The 17,077-nt window shown below is 43.1% G+C and overlaps 1 protein-coding gene across 9 annotated transcripts in view; it reads left to right on the top strand.

Moving 5' to 3' along the window:
• Window positions 1-17,077, top strand: part of PLCB4 (phospholipase C beta 4) — a 329,182-nt gene that overhangs the window by 237,462 nt on the left and 74,643 nt on the right. For all 9 annotated transcript variants that reach the window (XM_077282633.1, XM_077282628.1, XM_077282632.1 and 6 more), the window contains 4 exons: window positions 11,630-11,720; window positions 13,589-13,684; window positions 14,853-14,953; window positions 16,595-16,633. In XM_077282633.1, coding sequence (XP_077138748.1) covers window positions 11,630-11,720; window positions 13,589-13,684; window positions 14,853-14,953; window positions 16,595-16,633 — 327 coding nt within the window. The remainder of the gene's footprint in view (window positions 1-11,629; window positions 11,721-13,588; window positions 13,685-14,852; window positions 14,954-16,594; window positions 16,634-17,077) is intronic.

Below are 17,077 nucleotides of genomic sequence, written 5' to 3'. Positions count from 1 at the left end.
AGGACTCTGCTTTGAGGACAACGCCATAGCGCGCACAGTTCTGCGCTCCCGCAAGCGCCGATCAATCTGAATGGCCAAAGACATAGAATCACTCAGACCGACGGGCGTGGGAAACCCCACCATAACATCTTTAACGGATTCAGAAAGACCCTTTCTGAAAATTGCAGCCAAAGCATCATCATTCCATTTAGTCAACACAGACCATTTTCTAAATTTCTGACAATACAATTCTGCCGCCTCTTGACCCTGAGATAGGGCCAACAAGGTCTTTTCCGCTTGATCCACAGAATTAGGTTCATCATATAATAGTCTTAAAGCCTGAAAAAAGGAATCTACATTAAGCAAAGCCGGATTACCAGATTCCAGGGAAAATGCCCAATCCTGTGGATCACCACGCAGCAGGGAAATGACGATTTTAACCTGCTGAATAGAATCCCCAGAGGATCGAGGTCTCAAAGCAAAAAACAGTTTACAGTTGTTTTTAAAACTCAAAAATTTGGACCTGTCACCAAAAAACAAATCAGGAGTAGGAATCTTTGGCTCTAAAACAGGAGTCTGAACAATATAATCAGAAATTCCCTGTACCCTAGCAGCAAGCTGGTCTACACGAGAAGCTAATTCCTGAACATCCATGCTAACACAAGACTCCTTAGCCACCCAGAGAAAAAGAGGGAAGAAAAGGCAAAGCAAACTGCAGAAAAAAAAATGACTCAACACCTTTCTTCCCTTCTTCTGAGATGCATTTAACTCATAGTGGGCCAGTTGTACTGTTATGATCCGGTGACTTTGGAGCCGCATGAACTTTCTCTGGAGTAGGTGGAAACTGTACTGACCGCAAAACCTGAACTAACACCGCAACTAGAAGTAGCCGTGGGGTGTGCCTAACAAACCCTAGACACCTCGACACAGCCGGAGGACTAAATACCCCTATAGATGGAAATAGGAATACTACCTTGCCTCAGAGCAGAACCCCAAAGGATAGGCAGCCCCCCACGAATATTGACTGTGAGTAGGAGAGGAAAGACACACGCAGGCAGATAACAGGATTCAGCAAAAGAGGCCACTCTAGCTAAATAGGCAAAGATAGGACAGAATACTAAGCGGTCAGTATTAAAACCCTTCCAAAAACATCCACAGCAGATAATACAAAAAGTTCCACAATCTAACTAAAGACATGGAATGTATATCTGCCACTCCAGAGAATCCAACAAGACTGAGAAAATACTGACAAAATCTAAGCTGGACAAAAAAAAAACACTGAATAGCACAGAATTATTAAGCACACAGCATGTGTGCCACAGAAACAAAACCAGACACTTATCTTTGCTGATTTGGCAGAAGGCAGAAGGAACCAAACCAGGACCAAAACCTCCCAACAACCATGGACAACTGGCAAGGACTAATGAATCCTGCACGCCTAAATACCCCAGTCAGAACTGCAATCAGCAGATACACCTGACCAGGACTGCAACTCAGGGACAACTGCATTACCACCTACAACCACCGGAGGGAGCCCAAAAGCAGAATTCACAACACTTCCCCTTTTGCCCGATCGTCCAATTTCACCTCATCCTTCTTTCCCGTCTCTTTTTGAACCGACACCCCAGCTGCTTGAGCCGATGCGGCAGCACCAGACCGCCCTAATTCGCCATTGCCCCCCCCCCCCCGGTGCGTTACCAGCATCCGCCAACCAAGCCCCCGCGGGTGACGCTCCCACACTACCCGCTGCACCCGCGTCCAATCTCCTGAAAATTTGCGACATACCTGCCAAAAGCTCTCTAATGCCAGGAAAATCTGAACCAGCCTCCCCAACTCCTGCCGCTAACCCCACCGCACCCGAAAAAAGACTAGACATATACTCACGAGGCTTCGCGGGTGCTGTGTTCCCACCAGCCGTGTCTCCAGAATCCAGCTGCTCACCATCGCCCGGATGCTCTCTACTAGATCAGATCCCGGGTCGTCGCTGCCACTGTGGTGCCCCAGGCCCATGCCCCTGGCCTCCTCGTCACCAGGGGGGACCGAGACTGGCGAAGTGTTCCTCTGCCCGCGCTGTACTCCGGCGGTTCCTGGCTCCACTAGAGGGCGCCGCACTTCCATCGCGCCCTGGACTAGGCCGCACTTCTGGTGCGGCCCTGACTTCCGGTGCGGCCCTGGCAGCAGGCCGCACCTGACTCGCCCCCATACCTCGTTGCCGACTCGCGCCAGCAGAGCCGCCAGGTGGATTCCTGCCGGAGGGGGGAGCGGGCAGAGTGTTCGCGCCACAACCCACAGCCCCCGCAGGGTCCCCGGAGGGGCTCCGCGGCCTGCGTCTGCCGCGCGGTGCCATATCGGGGGATAACCTCTCCGGTGGCCGCGTCCTCCTTGTCCTGCTGCCCCGGATCCCGGTGTCTCCCAGCAGCCTGGTGAGCTGCTCCTCCAGCCATCCGTCGCTCCTGGACTGTGCTTCCGTGTGCAGCTGACTGTCGATAGATGACATGGTGAGTCCGCTGTGTGTGACAGGTCTTCTCTCCTCCTCAGTCACGTCAGAAGTGATTTCTTCCCGCACTATTCTGGCCCCCGCCTCCTTGTCCCACTAAAAACGCCCCCCTATTTAAAATCCCACCAATCCCGTAACAATCCCTATTTTTATTCAAACTCCAACTCCTCCTCTCGGCAACGCAGTCATGTGGGGGCTTCCATCAAGCTGCGCCCATTACAGCCCCCCCTCTGGAGATTTGCTGCTGCCAAAGGTTTAGCCAGTTAGGGTACCGTCACACAGTGCCATTTTCATTGCTACGACGGTACGATTCGTGACGTTGCAGCGTCGTATGATTATCGCTCCAGCGTCGTAGACTGCGGTCACACGTTGCAATACACGGCGCTGGAGCGATAATTTCATGACGTATTTGCGATGTAGAAGCCGTTGGTTACTGTGCGCACATCGTATACAACCTGTGTCACACGATGCAATCATGCCGCCACAGCGGGACACTAGACGACGAAAGAAAGTTTCAAACGATCTGCTACGACGTACGATTCTTAGCGGGGATCCGGATCGCAGTAGCGTGTCAGACACAACGATATCGTAACGATATCGCTAGAATGTCACGAATCGTGCCGTCGTAGCGATGAAAATGGCACTGTGTGACGGTACCCTTACCCTCTTCACATAGAAATATTTACACACTTATCTGACCCAGGTTTAAGCCTGTGTAACTGTAATGCACAGATTTGTTCTAAGCATAGATGTCTATTTTGCCTAAAATAGTAGCTAAACTTTTTTATGTAATTATCCACTTGGCAAAGTTATACATTTTTTAAATATTTTTCGTTACCATATATTTTTTTTTCTTCTCTCCCAAACACTATGCTTGAAATGCCCAGATACATGCTCCTTTAGAAGCTGCTTTCAACTGTTGCTCAGCAAGATCTGTACACTGTATTCAAATAGTCTGTGTACAGGGTTTTCTTGTTTGAGTTTTTCTGCTCTCTACCACAGTGCTTAGACAATTAAATTCCCTGACACAGTCTGTTTGAATATAGTGCATGGATCTTTGCTGAGCAGCAGTTGAAAGCAGCGTCTAAAGGAGCATCAACTTGGTATTAAAACAGCACTGCAGTATAGTGTTTGGGAGAGAAAGAAGTAAAATAAGCTAATGAAGTAAGTTCCAAAATTGTATAACTCAATAATGCCAGGAAAAGAATTATATATATAAAAAGGATTAGTTACTCTTTAAATCTGATCTGAACATTATTGTTCTTTGGGCCAAAACACTTTGATTATGAAAGGGCTTCTGTATTTGGGAAGGCCCAAAGAAACCAGCGGTCTCCAAGTTGATAATTTGGTGCATCACATTGAGCACCCAAACCTTTAAAAAAGTAGATGGCCAGGGCAGGACTGTATTTTCAGTTCAGGTGCTTGGTAAAATTTCGTATTTCGAATTCCATAGTTGAGGCAACTATAAGATAGTTAATATGGAGGACTTAGTCATATGTTTCAGAAAGCCATCAGCTCCCTTTAACCTTTCCCCCAAACACACATGATGTGAGATAAGCCACCACTAGAGGTGCCCATCGGAGATGTGTTCCCCTCTCTCTATGGAGAACAAGTATCTGATAGGCACCTCTGATGGTGGCTTATCTCCCTTCAGAACAAAATTATCAGGTATGTTGAAATCCAGCACTTTCTTCTACGTCTGCCATCGGTGAAGAGTTGGCACTCCACCATATACTTTACTTGTCGGGTCCTGTGGGTCCAGGCAGAATTCATCTGATATAAAAGAAACACAAAAATTGAGCTTGGTTTAAGTTGGCATACATGCAGCACATACATGCATGTTCACATTGGCCATAAAGCATACAAAACTTACAAGAATCAAAATGAGCAAAAACCCTGCTGTAACTGAATAAGTAAAAAGCAAAAGTGCATTTCATTAACACAGGGTTCTTAATAAAACTGTTTTTGATCACAAATAGCATAAAAGCCATCCCACCGTCTAACATTAATAATCTTACCATATGTTAGAGTTGACCTCAGGGTGTGAATAAGGGCAGACAAATAGACCGGGTCCCGACCTGTGGACACGAGTCTGGGGAAACTTTTAAATGTAATTTCCAGCTCAGGAGAGGGAGGCCACATCCCGACTTGCACAGAATACAAAAATACAGAGGAAAAACACAAGAATTCATCTGATATGCAACAGTAACAGTTCAGTGGGCCTGACAAATGTGTTATCCATTAATGTGTGCATATGATATAGATTCTTATCTTCTTTCTTATGTGGTTACACCATATCTGCTCAGCTGTCTGTCTAATCTTAGAACTCATTGTTGCTTCTATTGCATCATGTCATGTATTGCATAGCCTTGATGATTTTGGTATCTGAGCACTGACCTGGTGTTGAGTTTTTGCTGGTGCTTGGGCACATCTCCCAATGTTCCTCAATTAAAATAGAGCAAAAAAAATGTCCCTTAAATGAAATCTGTCACCAGGTTTTTGCCATTTATATGGATACACCTAAATAAAATGGGAATAGTTGTTGATCAACTTCCTGTTTGTGGCACATTAGTATATGAGAGTGGGAAAACTTTTCAAGATGGGCGGTGACCATGGCGGCCATTTTGAAGTCGGCCATTTTGGATCCAACTTTATTTTTTTCAATGGGAAGAGTGTCATGTGACACATCAAACCTATTGAGAATTTCGCAAGAAAAACAATGATGTGCTTGGTTTTAATGTAACTTTATTAAAGACAATTGCCTTCAGATGACCCCAAAGATAAAAGTCTAAGGGGGTCAGATCAGGAGACCTTAGTGGCCATTCAACTGGCCCACGATGACCAATTCACTTTCCAGGAAACTTTTCATGTAGGAATGCTCGGACCTGACACCCAAGATGGTGCACCACCACATTTTGGGTGTCAGGTCAGAGCATTCCTACATGAACAGTTTCCTGGAAAGTGGATTGGTCATCATGGGCCAGTTGAATGGCCACCAAGGTCTCCTGATCTGACCCCCTTAGACTTTTATCTTTGGGGTCATCTAAAGGCTATTGTCTATGCTGTGAAGATACCAGATGTGCAGCATCTGAAACTACAGATACTGGAAGCCTGTGCTAGCATTTCTTCTACAGTGTTGCTATCAGTGTGTCAAGAGTGGGAGAAGAGGGTTGCATTGACAATCCAACACAATGGGCAGCACTTTTAACACATTTTATAAGTGGTCATAAACTTGTAAATAACTCATGAAAGAATAAAGTTACTTTAAAGCCAAGCACACCATTATTTTTCTTGTGAAATTCTCAATAAGTTTGATGTGTCCCATGACCCTCTTCCCATTGAAAAAAATAAAGTTGGATCTAAAATGGCAAACTTCAAAATGGCCGCCATGGTCACCACCCATCTTGAAAAGTTTTCCCCCTCTCATATACTAATGTGCCACAAACAGGAATTTGATATCACCAACCATTACCATTTTATTTAGGTGTATCCATATAAATGGCCCACCCTGTAGAGATAGAGACTCTGATTCCAACGATGTGTCACTTACTGAGCTGCGTGCTATAGTTTTTATAAAACCACTTTTTTCAGCAACAGATTATTACTAGAGGGCTAGAACACTGCCCTTACCACTGAGTGGCAGCTTTCTGCCTGTGCATAGTTTGCACAGAAAGCTGCCAATCAGTGGTGAGAACAGGGTTATACAGGGCCCAGCATTCAGAGAGCTGCTAGATAAAACAGTTATTCAGAACCTAGTAAACCAAGAAACACATCGCAGGAATCCGGATCTTTGTCCCCACATCATTCTTCTCTCAGATGGCGTAGCAAAAACCTGCTGACAGATTACCTTTCATTTATCTGAGCTAATCGGAGCTTGTTCAGCTACATCGTTATTGGCATGCTGACTGGTTCCCTCTTCCTAGTATGCCTTACCTGATAATTTTCATGAGGCTGACTGTTCTAAGGACGCCTGGACATTGGGTGGTTTGCCTGGGAGTAATATCACTTGCTTTCTACTGGTGTTGCTGATCTTTTTCTTACACTATATAACTTCATTGCTTCTTCATTATATTTTTTTTCAGAGAAAAACAACTACGGTATATTTCTGTTTTTGCAAAAGTTTAAAATCGATCCAATCACCAAACTTTGTGCTTCCTAGTCCTGCTTAAATTCATAGTCAAGTAGGTTTTAAAACCAGACCGGAGGCGACTGCAACCTGCAGCGGTGAACGGTGGTAACGCTACCGCCGGTACTGTCGGCTATAGCGCTGCGGGGTAACGCTGTCAGATGTCAGCGTTACCCCGCAGCTGTGACTGTGACCCGCAGCAGTGACCTGCGGTGAAAAACTTACCGCAGGTCAGCGGGTGTGGGCTGATGAGGCTACTGCTCCAAACGGGCTATGTCTGCTGTAAAATAACAGTGACAGCAGGTGCGGCTGATGGGACACATAACATCATCTGCCAGCGCCTGTGCTCACAGTTAAAAAAAAAAAAAAAAGGTAAAATAATTAGATACACATTCAAATAAAAATAAAAATCTATTATACTTACCTAACACCAAATCCCCGATGCCCTCGTCTCCTAGAAATAATGTAAAATAATGAACCACCATATACTCATCTGTCCGCCATAGTCCACGTAATCCCAAGTGTCCCACATCGATCTCACGTGTAGAATAGTCACATTGGGAGATGTGACTGCTCTACCCGGCCTCTGGCGATACATTGATAGGAGGTAATCGCTCCCGCAGTGTATCACTGAGCTGCCGTGAGAGAGTTCACTACAGTCCATCAGCTGATCAGCTCCAGTGCTCTGACTTACGGCACCGCTGCATGAGAACTTTCTCACGGCAGCTCAGTGATACACTGCGGGAGCGATTACCTCCTGTTAGTGTATCGCCGGCTGTCTTTGAGAGCAGTCACATCAGTGACTGCTCTCAAAGTCGTCAGGATCATCATGGGACAATATGGCTTATCTTCTCTGTGGACAGGTGAGGAATATTGTGGTTTATTATTTTATTTTAGTTGCAGGAGACGTTGGCTTCAGTGGATTAGGCGTTCGTTGAGTATGATTTAATTAAGATTCATTAAAGGAGTCTGTGTCATTATTTTAAACTAGATGGTGGCCCGATTCTAACGCATCGGGTATTCTAGAATAGGTATGCGTAGGGTATAGCACAGCCCACGCAGTACATTGCGCAGCCCACGCAGTACATTGCGCAGCCCACGCAGTACATTGCGCAGCCCACGCAGTACATTGCGCAGCCCACGCAGTACATTGCGCAGCCCACGCAGTACATTGCGCAGGCCACGCAGTACATTGTGCAGCCAACGCAGTACATTGCGCAGACAACGCAGTGCATTGCGCAGCCCACGCAGTACATTGCGCAGCCCACGCAGCACATTGCGCAGCCCACGTAGTACATTGCGCAGCACACGTTGTACATTGCGCAACCCACGTTGTACATTGCGCAGCCCACGTAGTATATTGCGCAGCCCACGTAGTATATTGCGCAGCCCACGTAGTATATTGCGCAGCCCACGTTGTATATTGCACAGCCCACGTAGTATATTGCGCAGTCCACGTAGTATATTGCGCAGCCCACATTGTATATTGCGCAGCCCACGTTGTATATTGCGCAGCTCACGTACTATATTGCGCAGCCCACGAAGTATATTGCGCAGTCCACGTTGTATATTGTGCAGCCCACATACTCACCTTTCGTTGGCGCCTGGATCTAGGAAGCGGTTACCAACGCTTGGGATCCACCGAAGCTCCGCCGAGCCGCTCGCCATCTTCCGTTCCCAGGATGCATTGCGAAATTACCCAGATGACTTAGCGGTCTCGCGAGACCGCTAAGTCTTCTGGGTAATTTTGCAATGCATCGCCGGGAACGGAAGATGGCGGCCGGCACGAGCGGCTCGGCGTACTACCGAGGGTTAGTATAGCAGGTTTTTTGTTTTTTTATTATTTTTAACATTACATTTTTTTACTATTGATGCCGCATAGGCAGCATCAATAGTAAAAAATTGGGGACACACAGGGTTAATAGCAGCGGTTACAGAGTGCGTTACCCGCGGCATAACGCGGTCTGTTACCGCCGGCATTAACCCTGTGTGAGCGGTGACCGGAGAGGAGTATGCGGGCGCCGGGCACTGAGTGCGAGGAGTAAGGAGCGGCCATTTTCTTCCGGACTGTGCGCGTCGCTGATTGGTCGTGGCAATGGTCGTGGACGTTTTGCCACGACCAATCAGCGACTTGGATTCCATGACAGACAGAGGCCGCGACCAATGAATATCCGTGACAAACAGACAGAAAGACGGAAGTACCCCTTAGACAATTATACATATAGATAAAGGACTTTATTCTGGGTGTGTGTTTTTTTATACAATATCACTATGGGGTTACTAATGGATAGGTGTCTTATAGACTCCTCTCCATTACTAACCTGTGGACTTGATGTCACCTGACAATACAAAGGTGACATCAACCCCACAAATATGAACTCCACTTGCCACCGCTACTGAGCAAGTGGGAAGAGCGAGGCTAAGCGCCAGATTTGGCGCATCTTATAGATGCGCCTTTTCTGGGGCAGCTGAGAGCTGATGTTTTTAGTCTGGGAGGGGCCAATATCCATGGCCCCTTCCTAGGCTATTAATATCAGCCCACAGCTGTCTGCTTAACCTTTGCTTGTTAGATTTTATAGGGGAGCCCTATGTCAATTTTTTTCTTCAGTTCCCCTGTAAAGTAGCCAGTAAGGCTAAGCAAACAGCTGTGAGCTGATATTAATAACCTGGGAGCCTTTATGGCTATTGGCTCCTTCCCATAATAATAACATCAGCCCTCAGCCTTCAGTTTTTCCTCTGCTGTTATTAAAATTATGCAGGAGCACAAACAATTTAAAAAAAAAAAAAAAAAAAAGATTTCTTTAAAATTAACAGTTGCTGTCTGGTTGCAGCCTATGTACTTTCGTTCTGTTAATGCTCCTACATAGGCTGGTGACAATGTGTGTGTCTGTGTTTACTTATCGGCTTAGTAATAAGGGTGTCGGGCTGACACCTTTTCATTGCTAAGGACGGGGTCACACTTGTGAGTGCAATGCGAGAAACTCACGTGAGTCTCTCCCATCAATACCCGCCACTGCTGCCGGCACTGTATGTATTTCTATGCAGCCGCACACTCTGGTCCCGAGTACCGGCGGCAGTGCGGGGTATTGATGCAAGTTTCTCGCATACCACATGCCAGTAATACACCGGCCTAAGCTTAGAGCTAGGTGTCAATGACAGCTGCTGACAGGAAGCCTTAATACCAATTCCCTGATGGTACTGCATCAGCATGAAAAAGGTGGTGTTGACCCAAGAAATTACATCCTAAAACTTTTTTTTTAAATATCTTTAGCTCAAAAAAACATTCATTGCTTTACAAAAAAGCATACAAAAACGCGTCAAGCAATTACTCAACGTGCGCACATAGCCTAAGGCTATGTTCACACGTTGCGTTTCAGTTGCAGTTTTTTATCCAAATGAAAAGCTTCGTTTTACAGTACCAGCAAAAGCTATGAGATTTCAGAAATCTCATGTCCAAACATTGTTTTTATTCCTTACTGAATTGTAAAATTCCTGCGTTTTTAAAAGTGCAGCATGTCCCTTCTTTCAGCATTTTTACAGCGTTTTTTCAGCCATAGAAAGCAATGAGTAAATGTAAAAGCTCAGCAAAAATGCATTTATCGGGTCTTGGTGCAGAAAATACAGGAACAACAGGCACTAAACTGTGTCATCATGAAAAAGAGACAGATGTAACGCAATGCAATGTAAAATGCCACACACATAAAGTAAAAATGTATTTTTTATTTAATTTTTTTTGTTTAGATTTTTTACTGTTCACATTTCATGCCAAATAACCTGTTAAATGAATTTTAACAGCAGTGTGGATGCCTAATATGTGTAGATTTTTTTCTTTTATTGTTAATTTTTCCCACTGTAGCTAGGGCATTCATAGGAGCCCCAGTTACAGGGGAAAACAATCACTTGCTGTGCCATGCGACACAGGCAAAGGTGCACTGTGTCTTATAGGTCCCAGCGGTTTGGCTATGACAGCAGTGACCTGATGATCATGTGATCGTCAGGTCCTCCAGAAGGATTGATGCTTCCATTCTCTACATAATACTCACGGAGTGCTATCTAGCCAATGCAGGAGCGGTAATAAACCGCTTCTCTCTACCCCCAGAAAACCAAGCTGTGTCTGACAGCTGGGACCAGACCTGTTCCGTCCGGCTTGATTTGAGGAGTTTTAATGCTGCGCTGTAAATTTACAATAGCAATAGGCTAACGCCTCAAATAAACTCCGAACTTGGTTGTTATCTGGTTAAAAAGTGTATAAGTTACACAAGTAAGAAAAAGGATATGACCAAAAACTTGTACACATGCGTGCTTCCACTATTTATAGAGTTCAGATTTCAGGGTTTTGAACCCCTGAAGCCCCATAATATGCAACTGGAACAGATGGCATCATGTAGATATGCTTGGAAAATGTACTGATCCTGGAATTACAGTTATTCTCGAAGGCAGGAAATGTTCTCCTGTCTGTAGTAATGTCCCTTGTTTAAATTCGTACAGAGATGTACAGAACCACGTGTCCATGAAACGATTTTATGGCGCCGATCTGATGTCTGACAGGGCTAGTCCCAGATGTTTCCTGACACTGTTGTGCAAATTGAGCCACAATTATTTTGCAATTAGTGTAATAAATCTCATTTAATGTTTTAAGCTTGTGGTCAGGGCACGTTCCTGCCAGAAAGGAATGCTCTAGAATTGACTACCCTTTAACCGTACATCTCGACACATTGAGCAGCGTCCAGTATGTTTATTAAGGCTTGTACCCAATTGTTTGTATTCTTGCAAAACGTCATTTGAAAAGTGGGTAAAGTAAGTCAGGCGGTGTGATCAACATTTTTAAAGAAGAGTACGATCTAGAATGTAGCTAAGTACAAGAGTGTGCAACCGTACAACAGACACAGCCGCATTCCCACCGTATGGGGAGCTCTGCACGCCTGCATGTTTCTCACTATTGTTATTGACTTTCATGGGGCGCGGTGACCCAAGAGAGATCGGACTAATTGCATTTCTGGCGTATTTTTCTTGATCCTATTTTTCAGCTGGATCCTGGGAAATCGTTACCTTCTCCAAATGACCTGAAGAGAAAAATTCTCATCAAGAACAAACGTCTAAAGCCTGAAGTGGAAAAAAGTATGTGCTCATATATCCTTCTCTTTCCATTGCTGCCACAAACACTGTACCATGATAATTGTGTGGTTAAATTAATACATAACTCTACAAAACCACTGTAGATCACTGGTATAAATAGAAGTGACACTAGTGAATTATTTTCTGCGGGAAAAATGCAAAAATCCACATTAAAGCTCAGCTCCAGCTTGGCTTAAAAATAAGCAAATTCCATGAGGCTGAGAATAATTCCCCAATGTATTGTCATTAGTCAAATCACAAATCATAGTGCCGGACAGCTCCTGGGAAATCAGATGTCTTGTGGTTGTTCTTAGCTCCTATCAGATTGTATCTGTGATCTTGCTAATGACTGTATATTAGAGATATTGCACATCATACATTTCCCTAATATGTTGTTATGTATATAACATAAGCTAAGTATACTGCACATTTAGAAAATAAATTACCAAAATATTAATTTTCATGATGATGACTGCAATATTCAGAATATATCATATACGGTAATAACGAAAAAAACATTTAAGTCGCAATCGGACCCTAAAAAAGTGCCTCTCGCCACATCAAAAGTGTCCAGTTTTTGCTATTATTTCATTCCTTCTGCTCCTCACGTAATAATTCCAATTTGTTTTTGTTTGTTTTTTAATCTGCAATACAGTTTCACAGTTATGGGCTTTTTTATTTGATGCTACAGTAATTAGGGATGAGCGGACCTGTGGATGTTCTGGTTCTGGTACCTAACCCGAACTTTAGTCCAAAGCTTGGTTCAGGTACCGGAACTGTACTTTATTATACATTAAAATAATGGAGACTTGAATTTTGGATCTGGAAAAAATTCCCTCTCTCGCTCTCCAATGGACTTCATCCGGAACGCCAAACTTTGCAACTTTGTCCATGTTCGGCGTTTACCACCAGGCATTAACTCTCCGGTATGAACCCCTAACTTTTAGTTTGGGTTTGCTCATCTCTAGTGCTATTCTTTATGGTCTTTACCAAGAGGGTGTCTCATGTGTCTTAATATTACACCGTTACCTATGCCCCTTAGTAAAGACCATAAAATTAGGACCAAATAGAAAAGAGTCAAAACAATTCAAAATTAGGAAGGAAATCTAATATAAATAGGAAATATATATATATGTACACATACCAAATAGAAAAGACCCTTATCTGTGGAAACATATGGCGATTTAAAAAAAGACACATAGGAAAATCCTCAGCGGAGCACCGGGAATAAAGTAAGAGTGAATACACTTTTGACTTGTAAACAGGCCTTTATTAAAGGGAATCTGTCAGTAGAACCAACCCTCCTAAGCCGTCTATTTGGACATGTAGTGTTATAGGTTTACTGCGATGGAGAGGAGCCAGAAGACCACAGCATCTGATTTCTCCTACTCCCGCACTGTTTAGAAGCACTTCACCTTCATATTAAATGGTGCAGGTTTTTTTTAGCAGTGCAGGGGCTCAGATGCAAGCTTTCCTGCATTAAGGCTCTTAGCTGTTCACTGTTAGCCACTCCCATCTATATAATCTTGGTTCACCCATCTTGCTATATCTGTCTAATGCTTTCCTGCACTTATTTATATTTTTTAATCTGTTTTTCAATATTTTTTTTAAATATTTTTTAATCTGATTGTATTTATGCCTTGCATTCATATCCGCTAGATTGTACCATATAATTAATAGGACATTAACGTCAAGCATAAATAGTAAAGTCTGAACTAACACAAACCTGAAAAAAATATTTTGCGTCCTATTACCCTCTTATCATTTACATTGTATTACAGTCACCTAAGTGTACGATGCAGATGCAACATTTTTAATATTATTATTTGTTTTACTGCGTGGCCTTATACAATTGTCATCTGTGCTAACAGAACAACTGGAGGCTTTAAAAAGTGTGATGGAGGCCGGGGAGACGGTGGCTCCTGCTAGTATCCTTGAAGATGATATTGAGGAAGAAATTGAAAATGGTATTTATAACTCACTTAATACATTGTGTGACAGTGTTGCTTTGTTTTGTTTTTTTTGCAGTTTTTTTTGTTTTTTTGCTACAGTGTCTGAAAGCAGGAAGTTTCCTTCCTGTATTCAGGCGACTGCAATGTAAACTTGTCATGGCTGGATGAAGTCATGGGCTTTCTAAAGTCTGATCATCTGTACCATCCCATCAATCCTATTGAGCTGGTCCCTGCTAATAGTGATCTATTGGTCAACAGCAGGCATTAGATCGCTATTATTTGTGATCATAGCAGAATCCTAGAATGGTAGAATTGGAAGGGTCCTCCAGGGTCATCGAGTCCAACCCCCTGCTCAATGCAAGATTCATTAAACCATCTCAGACAGATGTCTGTCCAGCCTCTGTTTGAAGACTTCCATTGAAGGAGAACTCACCACCTCTCCTGCCAGCCTCTTCCACTCATTGATCCCCCTCACTGTCAAAATGAGAATAAAGCTGAACCCTCTGCAGTGTGACAGCTCTTGAGATATTTGTAGACAGCTATTAAGTCTCTTCTCAGTCTTCTTTTTTGCAAGTTAAACATTCCGAAATCCTGTAACCGTTCCTCATAGGACATGGTTTGCAGACCGGTCACCATTCTGGTCGCTCTTCTCTGAACTTGCTCCAGTTTGTTTATGTCTATTTTAAAATGTGGTGGCCTAATGTAGTGTTTGGCACACAGAGGAATGATCGGATTACACAGTTATCCCAGTTTCTTTGAGACATAGGAAATAAAAAAATAGAACGAAATAAAAATAATAAAATAGTAAAAAGTGAAAAATTTAAAGATAAACAATACAAAAAATATAAGGTCATCGTTTCTGGTGTGTCAAGGAGCAGACCAGTTGGATGAAACATGTAGGTGGGCTGCGCTACTGGAGGAATACAATTCTTCAACAATGATGATGATAAAAAGGTTTTTTATTCACAACATGTTTCAATGCCGTACCGGCTTCTTTATAAAGTGAAAAAAAAATGTCAGGACAGGACCAGGAAGCAGAGACCAGCAATGACTATATAAGTGTTGTAAGGAGATCTGCGGGGATTAGGGAGGATGAGTATAACTTTTATTATTTAAAAATTGTAAAAAAAATATTATTCCCTGGAACATTCCTTTAAGTAATGTCTTTGTTCTTTTATGTCAGCCGATCAGGAGGAGGAAGCACACCCCGAATACAAGTTTGGAAGTGAGCTCTCCGCTGACGACCTGAGTCAAAAAGAGGCTGCGGCAAACAGCGCGAAAAAGGTAATGTTCTTTTTGTTTTATTAGTTGTTTTCTTTTTTTATTACAGTGCAGTCACAGAGGTAAAACCTGGTTATTGCTGGGTGACCCATCCTAGGTCTAATACTGTCATGGCTTTATGGCAAAATTGGAAAATACTTTTAGTTCCTCTCTTCCACACAGTACAATTTAATGCTGCAACCCCTCCTGAGATTTTCCTGCTCTCACAATAAACTGAAGCCGCCCATTCACTTGATATGGCTGTCCGTCATCTCTCTGTACATTACAGCCAGAGCCTCACCGTGCAAGGAGAAACATTGAGCAGAATGCAGCCTTTACCAGCGCCACTTCATTCCCAGGATGCACAGTAGCATAACGTTTACTTGCACAATAATTAAGTTCTATTTACATAAATTCAGAAGTCTCTTTAATTTATAGTGAAGCTGTCACTATGGCTGACCTACTACTATGAGTATGGTATTCTAGTGAAGGCTTACTCAGGGGCACAAAAACAGCAGTTGCCGCTGTAACCAAACCCTTTGGTTGAGGGGCCCTCGAATGCACAGTCAGCTGCAGTGTATTGCAGTGCACTGACCTATCGGGACTATTCATTATGCTACATGCATGACTATGGGCTGTGCATTATACTACATGGATGACTATGGGCTGTGCATTATACTACATGCATGACTATGGGCTGTGCATTATACTACATGGATGACTATGGGCTGTGCATTATATTACATGGATGACTATGGGTTGTTTATTATATAACATTTATATCTATGGGCTGTACATTGTACTGTATGGAGGACTATGGTATGTGCATATGACTATAGACTGCAGATTATACTACATGGAGAACTATGGGGGCGCATTATACTGTATGGAGGACTATTGTCTAGGAATTATATTTTATGGAGGACTATGGGCTGTGCATTGTACTATATGAAGGACTATGTGATGAGCACTATATTATATGGAGGACTATGGGATGCATTATACTATATGGAGGACTATGAGGGGTGCATTATACTATAGGGAGCAATATGGACTGTGCATTGTACTATAGGGAGGACTATGGGGAGTGCATTATACACTTCTGCTTTGAGACCCCTTGACTTCTATGTTTCCCCTGGTGAGTATAATGGTTTATTTTTTTTATACATCACAGAACAGCGTCAGAATGGAGGACATGTAGCAGGATCGGGGATATATATATGCAAGGATGGGGCCAAAGATAAGGGACATATACCAGGATGAGGGACATTAATTTGAGAATGAAGAGCACATATATATACCAGGATGAGGGACATATATGGTAGGATGGTGGACGTTTTATATATATACATATATATATATACATATATATATATATATATATATATACTGCATATGATCAGGATGGGAGTGCCTCGGTCCAAATCCGGCATTGGGGCCCATCAGTCTCTAGTTACACCACTGGGTATACTAGTTGGTATAATTGTACCCATTAAACAGCCCAAGCAGCATCTAAAAAGAAAGACCATCCTAATTTTTGGCAATGCAGGGCGGATCACATGATCACTTTTTAATCTCATAAATCGATTGTGGACATGAAAATAAGCTACTTTGTTATACATCTTATCAGAGAAATTATAATTCTACTTGTGGTTCTTTTTTTAGGTCATTGAAGATCCTGAACAAGAAAACAATAACAAAAAGGTGGGAATAAAGCAATTGTGCGGTTCTCCCTTTTCTTTCAGGAAGCCCATACACATTTAATAAACCTTCAAATAAAAATGGCCAATTGTGACCATAGTTACTGATTGTCAACTGGTTACACGATGGTCAACGATAATAAATTTTGACGAGCAAATGTTCCTCATCACTCACAACCAGTCAGACATATTGGATTTCATCAGGTTCATGATGGGCACTGGTGACATCGTTGGCTGATAAATTCCAGTATTCTCTGCTGTGATTTGCCCATTTTTAACCAATGTGTATGGATTTAAGACTTTAAGGCCACGTTCACATGGTCAGTATTTGGTCAGTATTTAACATCAGTATTTGTAAGCCAAAACCAGGAGTGGAACAATCAGAGGAAAAGTGTAATAGAAATACGTCACCATTTTTTACCCATTGCTGGTTTTGGCTTTCAAAAAC

This window comes from Ranitomeya variabilis, chromosome 2, assembly GCF_051348905.1.
Source record: "Ranitomeya variabilis isolate aRanVar5 chromosome 2, aRanVar5.hap1, whole genome shotgun sequence".
In the NCBI taxonomy this organism is placed as follows: domain Eukaryota; kingdom Metazoa; phylum Chordata; class Amphibia; order Anura; family Dendrobatidae; genus Ranitomeya; species Ranitomeya variabilis.
The sequence above is the reverse complement of the archived record's forward strand: the minus strand, read 5'-3'. Positions and strand labels throughout refer to the sequence as shown.